The 11,694-nt window shown below is 46.5% G+C and overlaps 1 protein-coding gene across 1 annotated transcript; it reads right to left on the bottom strand.

Annotated features, from left to right (window-relative positions):
• Nucleotides 1-3,040: 3,040 nt before the first annotated feature.
• On the bottom strand, nt 3,041-3,457 carry LOC124803306 (protein DEK-like). Its single transcript, XM_047264490.1, has one exon. The coding sequence runs from the start codon at nt 3,455-3,457 to the stop codon at nt 3,041-3,043; it is 417 nt and encodes a 138-aa protein (XP_047120446.1).
• Between the last annotated feature and the right edge of the window lie 8,237 nt (nt 3,458-11,694).

Here is an 11,694-nt window from a genome sequence, read left to right as displayed (position 1 = left end):
GCTGGAGAGGTTGACCACTGTCCGTCGCCTGTCCAGCGTCAATGTTTCGTCCGTGGCTTTCTGTTGTAGTTTGTCGTAATTTCTCATCTGGCGGTTAGTAATGCTATTGCTGGTCCTTGATGCTTGCTGAAAGGTTAACCTGTCGACTTTATCCCAGTCTTCCATCTGAAGTTTTCCGGCCAGAAATAGGTGCAAATCTCTCAAATTCCTGTTGTGAGCATCGAGACTTATGCGGATGTGGCGGATCCTTTACCGTAGCAATGCTTTACTGGCTTTAACACAGATATGCCTCGCCTTGTTCGTTTTTATGTGAGACGTCAACCGCAAGGAATACGGCACAACACTCGTGTCTCTGCATCTCTTCAAAAAAGCAAGGTCATTCAGCAGTTTACATCTTTTTAAACGCAGTGCTTCTAACTTCTTGATGTTTCCGTGGATTTCCTGCCCATACAGGTTGGTTGAATGTAAGCGTATTGAAGAAGCCTGGGGGATGTTTCTAGAATGAAATTTTCACTCTACAGCCGAGTGTGCGCTGATATGAAACTTCCTGGCATATTGAAACTGTGTGCCGGACCGAGACTCGAACTCAGGACCTTTGCCTTTCGCGGGCAAGTGCTCTACCACCTATGCTACCCAAGCACGACTCACGCCCCGTCCTCATAGCTTTAGTTCTGCCAGTACCTTGTCTCCTACTTTCCAAAGTTTACAGAAGCTCTCCCGCGACGGGGCGTGAGTCGTGCTTCCCACAAACCACCAAAATGTGGGTTATGAGGCAGGATAAAATGTCAGTGGATACCATTCTGCGATGCATAGTTCTGGATTTGGGTTGTGTGAAACTGACAGCTGAACAGTTTATGCAGTTCACTTAGCTCATGCCTTGCGCCCACAAACGTCTTCCCAATGTCACTGTACACATTTGCCCAAACGCCTCGTCGAAGAGCAGCAATGCAAAGTTGGGAGAACAAACCAGTGACACAACATTGTTAAGGCTCTCGTGGCCACTTGTTGACAAACTGCCTATCGGCTTGTGTCTCGGGTTCTTCGGCCGACGTTCATCTAATGATTTTTGTGACGTTTCATGTGAGCCCCAACACCTCAAACGAGAAATGCAACACCAGGAAACTGTTCTGAGGAGCAATGGGTACCCCACAAATTACATTAGAAGTGTGACAGAGTCAAACACTCGGCGATGTAAGGAACCAGAAAAAGAAATGTCGGGTACGGCCTTTCTGCCATAAATTCCCAGAGTGACGGACAAAATCGGCCGTATATTGCGCAAACACGGCCTAAAGACGATTTTCAAACCGACAAGGAAGATCAAAGAGTGTCTTAGATCGGCGAAGGAGAAAAGAGACCCACTTGCAATGTCGGGAATATACTGTATACCATGCACATGCGGAAAAGTTTATGTCGGAATGACTGGACGATCAATTAACTCCAGGATCAAAGAGCATAAGCGACATTGCAGGTTGGGGCAGGTGGAGAAATCGGCCGTAGCAGAGCAGGCACTGAATGAGACCGACCACGTAATAAAATTCGCCGACACGGAAGTTCTGGCTGTAGAGAAGCACTACTATCACACGCGCTTGTTCAGAGAAGCTGTAGAAATCCAAAAACACGCGAACAGTTTCAACAAGAAAGAGGAAAGCCTTAAGGTAAACGGATCCTGGCTTCCCGTACTGCAGCGAACGACCGTCGCAGGTAGCAAGAGGAGAACCGCACCGGAAATGACCGCGGAGGAGCCCTCGGACGTTGGCGCGCCAGGTACATATAGTCTGCGGCCGCGAGCTCGCCTCCAGTTCACCACCGGCAATGGAGGGTGAAGCTTTGACAATGCCAGCCACTCTTGCTGGCGAAACGTCAGAAAAATCATTAGATGAACGTCGCCCGAAGAACCCGAGACAGAAGCCAATAGGCAGTTTGTCAAACCAGTGACAAGCTCGATGTGTACTGGCTTTGTTTCCATGCAAACGAACAAGGCAATGGAGATTTTTGTCCTACTTTTGCTCGTGTTTCCTCCATTCCTTACGTTTAGTGGCTCTCTATAGTTAACCCCACAATTGAGGAAAGGTCTGGTTTCTTCTACACACACTGACGGAAGTTGTCCCATCAGCTGTGTTGCAGTGGTTGCCTTCAAGCGGTAACAAGGAAGGCACTTGTGGAGTACTATTTGTTTGATTACAGATCTTCCATTGTGTATCCAGTACCTTTGCTGAGGCTTGCTAACAGCGTCTGAGATCCTGCATGCAACAAACGAAAATACTCCCACATGACTATTAATTTAGTGACATAATGCTGAAGAGGAAGAATCATGGGGTGCTTCTGACTGTAAGCAACTTTTGATTGTTTAAATCTGCCGACGACCTTTAACGACTGTTCCTCGTCCAGAAAGGGCTGAAGTCAGTTACGTTCGCTTTTCTAGGGGAGAGTTCGGTCATGTTGTAGTTCTTTAGTTTCCTTGCTGCTGCACCATACGAATGACTGCCTTCGATACTTTGTAAAGTTCTCCTGCTGTTATGTTCCCACTGTACCACGCGTGGGTTGCCATCTAAGATTGTGTATATATCTCACAACAAGTATAGAACGTCAAGGTCTGAAGAAAGTAACAGGTTGTAACTTCTCTGGAATATTATGTTAATAATAAGGTTCTAAAATTTATCAGTAAAATCACAAAGTTTCACTAATAAAGGTAAGCTAAAACTGTTCTTAAAAGTATGTAGATCAATTAAAGTAGAATGTTGAAACATTGAAACATACATGCACACTTCAGTAGTCATCTGGACTCATTCCCATGGTATTTCTATAAAAAATTTTTGGCATTTGCAACTGCAGAATATTATTTCTTGTTATTTTATAAACCAAATATTAAGTCAAATAACAGTCTCTTCATAAGGTCTTTTTATTTAAAATTGCGTAGTATTCTGCAAGATGCATGTGAAGTGCAGGTACGATAATCACTAAAATTAATTACTTTAATGAAATCGTGCTTGTGCGCCAGGTCAAAATATGGATAATGAGCATATACTTGTTTACGAACAGTCTAGACTGTTGTTTCTTCGAGGTTAGCTCCTTGCAAAATTTCATTGACATACAGCATCCTTTCTTTATCTGTGGGTGGTGGCTTTGTCTTCCTTGAGAGGGGTTCGTCTCCAAATGAAGATTCGTCATCACTCTTAGTAGAGGATTTCCGTTTTTTGGCTGAAGATTTCTTCTCAGACTTTTTGTTTGGAATCTTTTTAGCATCAGCTTTCTTGGATGTCTTATTAGATTCGCTTCTGCGACCTTTCTTTGATTCTGACTGGGATTCTGAATCATCACTGCTAGCTTCTTCATCAGGTTCATCTTCCACATCTTCTTCTTCCCTTTCATCTTCTTTGTGTGTTGTTTTATCTTCTGACATCGAAAGGTCCTTTTTATCTCCATCCATGTTGTCTTCCTCATCTGATGAATCATCCATTAAGCTCTTTCTCTGCGCATTAGCCCTCTTTGGACGTGGTATTCGTTTCTCTGTTTCATTTTTCTATTCTGAATATCTCTTGTTGTTTGCCTTTTGGGCTATAGAGCGCTTTGGTCTGCTGTCAGGAACAGGCGCTCCACATCTTTTGGGTTCTAACAAAAATGTTAAAATTCTCTGTACAAAATCGTCACCTTTTCCTTTTCTCTCAACGTCTAAAATACAACAAATTGTTTTCAAGACACTCACTTCCATGTTGCTCAGAATGTATTTCTTCCTTTCATACTGGTCTGACCATTCGTCAAAGTCAAACCCACAGAACTTTCGTATGTTGTTTCTCACAAGAGTGACCTTCCCAACTCTAGTGAACAGAACTCTGTGAAGCTGCTTTAGAGCATCGGCCTTGAATTTCTTGAGAAATGTTCAGTTCTTGCTGTTCAACCAGGGGAGTTCCATTGTCTTTTGGTATTTCAACTGCCTTCCTTTCAATAGGGTCATTGAATTCTACTGTCAATCTTTCCACGTTCTTTCTCTCTCTTGCACCTTATATTTCCAGGGTTTGATCCCGCAATGGAACTGTTTCATCCCTCGACTTGTCGTTTTCTCGATCAACATCCTCATCATCCTCACCACCATCCTTTCCTTTCCTGTTTTTTGAGCACGGAAACAGACTTCATTTTTTCTTGCTGCCAGAACCTTTCGACCTGAATGTTAAGGTTGCAAGGCATGACAGTACTCTTCGAGCATTGGACTTAACTGAATGAGGAGGTATCTTTCCTGACACAGTCCAACCAAATGACGTTTCCTGTAAGGTTGGGTGGTTCTCTCTTTTCAGTTAACCAGGCTGCAATGCATAAAAAAGGGTCGATGCTCCAAGCAGAAGATCAATCCCACCAGCGATCGGTAAGGAGATTAGAGATCGCCGCCAGGCCCTCCAATGTCTTAAGCGGCCTCCATCACTGGACCATCTCATTGCCTTTAAGCGGCTCTGTGCCCAAGCCTGATGCCTTATTCTCCAACAGAAGCTGGAGTGCTGGCAAAGGTATATCTCCACCATTGGCATCCGTACCTCTCCAGCGCATGTTTGAACCAAGATTAGGCGACTCTATGGATATCAGACACCCACCAACCTACCTGGGCTTTCCCTGAATGGAGCAGCCTCTACTGAATCAGACGCAATTGCCGAACTCAGCACAGCATTTTGCTCGGAGTTCCGCCTCTACGAATTACCCACTGGCCTTCCGATCCCAGAAAAAGCTGGTGGAATGTCGGAGCCTTTCCTTCCATGTGCACCACCCTTAATCATACAACGCTCCACTTGCCCGTATACGGCTGCTCGGTCGGATTGCTTCCACTATCATATGCTCAAACACCTCTTGGAGGACTGCAAGCAATACCTCCTAGACCTTTCCAACCGTATCTGGGTCGAGGGTGAGTTCCCATCACAGCTGGCTGTGGTGGATGAGCGGTCGCAGGTTCGAATCCAACATTGGGCATGGATGTGTGTGATATCCTTAATTAGTTTTAAGTAGTTCTAAGTTCTACGGGACTGATGACCTCAGAAGTTAAGTCCCATAGTGCTCAGAGCCATTTGAACCATTTTTTGTTCCCATCACAATGGCAGAAAAGCATCATCATACCAGTGTAGAAACCTGGCAAGAACTCACTGGAGATGGACAGCTATCCGCCCCATTAGCCTCACCAACCTTCTGTGCAAGTTGCTCAAATGTTAGGTGCGCCAGAGGTTGAGTAGGCTACTTGAGTTTTGGGGCCTTCTGGCTCCTTCTCAGCGTGGGTTCCATAAGGGCTGATCTGCTACAGATAATTTGTCTGGAGTCTGCCATCCATATGGCATTTGCTCGCCGTCATCATTTGCTTCCCTTCATTTTTGACATGCGGAAGGCACATGATACAACTTGGTGACATCACATCCTCACCACGCTTCATAGATGGGGTCTTATGGGCCCGCTCCCGATTTTTATTAAAAAATTTCAGTCACTTCATTCCTTCCGCGTGCAAATTGGTCCCTCCCGTGGTTACTCCCGAGTCCAGGAGCATGGGGTCCCACAGGGCTCTGTATTGAGTGCCTGCCACTTTTAAGTTGCTGTCACTGGACTAGCTGCAGCTGTGGGAACGTCCATACCTGCTTCTTTGTATGCTGATGACTTTTACCTGTACTACAGTTCCACTGGAATTGCTGTTGCTGAACGGCAGCTGCAGGGCGCTATCCGCAAGGTGCATAACGTGGCTTCCAGTTTTCGGCCGCCAAGACTTGCGTCATGCATTTCTGCCAGCGTCGCATTGTTCACCCTGAACCACAGCTTTATTTTGACTGTGAACCTCTTGCTGTGGTGGATATGCACCGGTTTTTGGGATTGCTTTTTGATACCTGCTTGACTTGGCTCTCTCATTGCTAGATGGCTGCAGTGTTTTCACTGCAGAGCTGGTAGCCATCTCTCGCGCCCTAGTGTATATTCGCTTGCGCTCAGGTGAATCCTTTGTCATCTGTAGTGACTCCCTGAGCGGTTTACGAGTTTTCAGTCAATGTTTTCCTTGCTCTCGTTTGGTGATGGCTGTACAGGAGTCCATCCATACTCTTGCCCGTTGCGGCCGCTCTGTGGTTTTTGTGTGGACCCCAGGTCATGTCGTTATCCTGGGTAGTTAACACAGAGCCTCTCTGCCGAGAGGACCCAGAAGAACAGGAAATGGCAGACTCCACTGCTGGTGGTTATCGTGTGAACCACCACATCAATGGTGTCATGAAAAAGAGGCTCAATAGTGGCAATGGAGGCAAACGAGTCCCAGTGAACCTGATTAAAGGCCCATCTGGGGAGGCGCCCAGAAGAGTGACACCAAGAGTGACAGAAAGATGGGAAAGTGGTCACTACTGCACAAGTCGTCATGCACACTCCGTCGGACAGAGGTTAGAAGGCCAGGGCTGCAGACCAAAAGTTTGATGGCTCAGTACATGCCATGTGCCACACTGAAATCTGTAGAGGCACCATTATTTAAGAGAGGAAGGTCGAAATGTGCCAACACTTGCTCAACGACAGTGCGTTAGCCTGTTTCCAAAAATCCACCCCACAAAGGGTTATTGGCATTAAAGTCTCCCAGTGACAGGAAAGGTGGCGGCAGTCAGGCTATCAGCACAGCCAATACATGCTGTGGGACATCACCATCCGGTGGAAGATAGATACTGCATACAGCAACAGCCTGTGGCATCCTCACCCTAACAGCGACAGTCTCTAAAGGTGTTTGAAGAGGTACACACTCGCTATAAAGAAAGTACATAGACGTATACTTCACTAAATATCCTCTCATAAGCTGCCCGATTCTTGTAATAACCCCAAAAGCCATGGAGAACGGGGTTTCGTGTCGCCAGAGACCAACTTTCCTGGAGAGAAATGCAGAAGAAAAGGTGAAGGCTGAGAAGTTGTCAGAAGGAAGGTGGTGGAAAAAACCGCTGCAATTCCACTGGAGAACGACATTGTCCACAGCCGAAAAAGGCGTGAAGGGACTGAGGACGCAGGATATGCAGCTGGTCCATGTACCACCTCTGAAGGAGAGCCTGAATCGAGAACCATTGAGTCTGAGGTAGAGGCAAGATTGAGGTCGTCAGGGGACGCCAAAATCTAGAAATCATCGTCAGACGCAGAGCTGGTAGTAACAGGTGGCACAGTGGCAACCTGAACCTCTTCCTTCTTACCCAGCTTTTTCTTCTTCTTCTTCTTCTTCTTCTCCTCCTCCCGCTGTTGCTTATGAGAAACATGGAAGGGAGTCTCAGAAGGAAGGCCAAGTACAGACAAAGAGGGGGAAGCTCTTCGATCCGCCACTCGTGAGTCCTTGAGCCACTGACTGATTGCAGATGTCACATGGGAAGATGCCTTCGAAGGTAGACTTCCAAGGGACAAGGGACCTCTTCTGTGTGAGAAAAGCCAGAGGAAGCTGGGGTACATCCAGTGGGGGGACAGGGTCCAATACCCTCATCAATTTGGGCCGTTGGTCTCTCAAAGGTGGTACCTTGGAAGCGACAGAGGAGGCAGTGTCCCACATCATGGGCACTGGGGAAGAGTCATGGCGGCCCTGAGGGTCCACGGGAGGTTTAAAAAATGCAGGTATAGCCGTTGCCAATGGGGGCAACAAAGCCGCATTCGCAGCATATGATGTAGTCATTTGAACAGGGTGAAGTCTTTTGTATTTATTCTTTGCTCCTTGATAGGTGGGCCTGTCCAGTGTTTTTATCTCCATTATGCGCCGCTCCTTATGGAGATCAGGGCAGAAAGGTGAGCAGAGGGGAGGTGCTTCATACACTTGACACAAGTGGGAGGAGGCACACATGGAGTGCCCTGGTGCAGATGACGACCGCAATCCCTGCATGTGGCGCTGGGAGTACATCGAGATGACATGTGGCCAAACTTCCAGCACTTGAAGCACCGGATAGGAGGAGGGAAATATGGTTTGACGTCACGATGGTAAACCATCACCTTGATCTCTTCAGGTAATGAGTCAACCTCAAAAGCCAAGATTAAGGCACTGGTAGCAACCCTGTTTTCTTTGGGTGCCCTATGCACACTCCGGACGAAGTGGACACCTCATCGCTCTAAGCTGGCGTGTAGGTCCTCAACCGACTGCAAAAGGAGGTCTTGATGGAAAATAATACCCTGTACCATGTTAAGGCTTTTATGGGGCGTAATCTAGACAGGGAAGTCACCCATGTAGTCACAGGCGAGCAATGCCCACGAATGGGCTGGGGATGCCATTTAGATCAAAATCGACCCACTGCGCATTTAGAACACAGCCGCCACTTCCCCAAACCGATCTTCAAGATGGTCGACAAAAAACAGGGGCTTCGTTGCCTGAAAGGTCGCTTCATCAGTCCTGCTGCAAAGTAGATACCGAGGCGAATATGGCTCACTACACCTGGTCGCCCTACGGACCTCCCATAGTGTGTCCAGGGAGAGGAACGATCGGGAATCATAGGTCGCAGCATCAGAATCATTCCTTACTCGCTTTGAGACTGCTGGGGTCGAGCGACCATCATTTTGATTCAATTTAACCTGTTTCACTGCGGTCATCCGCTCTGATGCCACCCACTCCGACCAGGACCTCTCCCCATGGGCACCACCCAGCCTCAGGAAGGGCCACCTGGCGAGATGGCCATTGCCAGGAGTCCTGGTGCGCCAGCAGGGATGGGCACCTACTCCTCGGCATATGCGGGGGCGTCTCAGCTCTGGCATCAGTAGTGTGATCCTTGTGTTGTCCGGGAGCTACCACCAAGATGCTACATGACAACCCAACCGCTGGACTTGGCTACTGTGCCGGATTTTTGGTGCTGAAATGGTTCATAATAGTCGTGGGCGCGAAGGATGGGACGGGCACAGGAGACGAGAAGTAGGCAACCCATAATACGTTGGGTGCAAAGCCCACTACACGACAATAAGTAGCACCCAAAATCGTGGTGCACGATGGGCAAACAGAAAACACCACATAAGGCGTCCTTCCCAAATGCCACAAACTATCAACAGATATTTGGAAAAGGTCGAGGTCAAACCCGAGAAAGCACCATCAGAAAAAGGCGAAACGTTGGAGACTCCTTTTAGTCGCTTCTTACAACTGACAGGAATACCTCGATCCTATTTGTACCCCCAGACACGCAGATGGGGGGCCTGTTGGAACTGGGGCAGCATTTTGTCTGAATGACTTAGCTCTAACGCCTGACAGCTGGTTCCTAGAAATGCTACCACATCTTTCAGACAAGGAACAGTGGGGTCAGCTTTTTTCACTGTTTCCTCAGAATCACACTAATATGATGCAACAAAATGTGCGGGAGCAATATTTCATGCAATGGAAGGCCCACCTGCATTACCTCAGTCGCCTTCAGATTTCTCATTAGCTGATTAAAAAATGGTCCAAATGGATCTGAGCACTATGGGACTTAACTTCTGAGGTCATCAGTCCCCTAGAACCTATTACTACTTAAACCTAACTAACCTAAGGACAGCACACACATCAATGCCCGAGGCAGGACTCGAACCTGCGACCGTAGCGATCACGCGGTTCCACATTGTAGTGCCTAGAACCGCTCGGCTACTTCGGCCGGCTTAGCTGATTAATTAACATCCATAAGTCCTTAGCAGATTCAACTTTGACGGTGGGCAGATTCACAAGTTCTTTTACATGCAAATCAACAATTAATTTGCGATTGTTATACCTTTGAACGATTAAATTTCATGCAGTCCTAAAGTTACTTTCTGTAACCAGTAAATTTTCAACCAGCTTACGAGGTTCACCAGACACACATGACAATAAATAATAATATCGCTGGACATCAATTAATGCTTCATTGCTAATAACTAATGCCATGAAGGTATTGAAGAAGTGCATGGATTCTGCTCATGTCACCATAAACACTGCAATGAATTATGAAACGGAACAAGAATGTGAGGAGCGTGGTAGGAAAGATGAATGGCCGATTTTGGTTTATTGAGTGAGTTTTGGGAAAGTGTGGGTCATCTGTAACGGAAACGTTATGTACGACGCGAGTTCGATCTGTTTTTGATGCTGTTAGAATGTTTGAGTTCCGTATCTGCTCGGTTAACGGAAGACATCGAAGAAATTCACAGGGTGTCTGCTGTGAGTTCGAAGAGCACACAGGTGTTACAGAGATGCTTCGGGAACTCAAATGGGAATCCCTGGAAGGAATGGCACGTTGTTTTCGAGGAAAGCTGTTGAGGAAATTTCTGAGAACCAGCATTTGAGGTCGACTACGGAACGATTCTACTACCGAAATCATACAGTTCACGAGAGGACCACGAAAAAAAGATAAGTGAAATTAGAGCTCATGTGGAGACATACATTAGATGACGATCAATTTGACTTTAGGAAAGGTAAACGTATCAGAGGGGCAGTTTTGACGTCGCGGCTGATGATGGATACAAGATTGAAGAAGTATCAAGACACATTCTTGGTATTTGTCGACCTGGATAAAGCATTGGACAATGTAAAATGGCGCACCGTGTTTGAAATTCTGAGAAAAATAGGAGTAAACTGTACTGACAGATGGGTAATACACAATATGTGAAAGAACCAATAGGGAAGACTGAGAGTGGAAGGCCAACAATAAAGTACTCGGATTAGAAAGGGTGAACGAAAGGTATGTAGTCTTTCGACCCTACCATTCAATCGATACATCGAAGTAACAATGACGGAAATGAAGGAAAGATTTAAGAGTGAAATTAAAATTCAACGTGAACCCAATAGCACATATGTTTACACATGCTGAACACATACCAATCAGTATAAATCCATTTTAAATAGTGTACAAGATACACAATTTAAAGTGGATTTGTACTGTAGAATGTATGTTCAGCATATGTAAGACTGTTGAAATCGGTTGTCGAATAAAAATTATTTTGTGAGCTTTTGGCTTTCGGGTAGTTTTTAGAAATGAGGACAGTGAGAAACATAACATCAGAACTGAGGATCACGAAGTATGCTATGTTAAGGAATTTTGTACCTAGGCAGCAAAATAACTGGTGTTGGACGGAGCAAGAAGGACATGAAAAGCAGTCTAGCACTTCCAAAGCAGGCATTCCTGGTCAAGAGAAGTCTGCTCGTATCAACCATTGGCCAACATTGGCCTTAATTTGAGGAAGAAGTTTCTGAGAATGTACGGTTGGAGAACAGCTTTGTTTGACAGAAAGCATGCACTGTGAGAAAAGCAGAACACAGCAAATCTAAGCATTTGACATTTGGTGCAACAGAAGGGTGTTAAAAGTTAGGTGGACTGATAAGGTAACAAATACGGAGGGTCTCCACAGAGTCGGCGGAGACTATGACAAGAAGAAGGGACACGATCACAGCACATCTGTTACCGTGGAAGAACTCAATGTATAACTTTCATGGTAATAAAGAGAGATGTAGAGGATAAAACTGCAGAGCAAGACATGGGATTGCTGGACTTCCAGCAAATAACGAAGAACGTAGGTAGTAAGTACTGTGTCCAGACTAAGCGCTTGCTACTCTCGCTTCCCGCGAAGCAGACCGGTACAGTGGGCCCCGGACCGAGTAGGGGTCAGCCTGGACGGTCGTCCCGGAAACACACACGCTTCCCAGAGGCCACCAGGAGCCGTCCACGGCGCCGCAAGAGGTCGCTACAGCCGCGGACCTCTTTCCTTCCGCTCGACACGTGACTGCAAATAGAGCCAGCCATATCCATGCGCCAAGCAGTATTTAGGCTG

The sequence above is a fragment of the Schistocerca piceifrons genome, chromosome 6 (assembly GCF_021461385.2).
Source record: "Schistocerca piceifrons isolate TAMUIC-IGC-003096 chromosome 6, iqSchPice1.1, whole genome shotgun sequence".
Taxonomy (NCBI): domain Eukaryota; kingdom Metazoa; phylum Arthropoda; class Insecta; order Orthoptera; family Acrididae; genus Schistocerca; species Schistocerca piceifrons.
The sequence above is the reverse complement of the archived record's forward strand: the minus strand, read 5'-3'. Positions and strand labels throughout refer to the sequence as shown.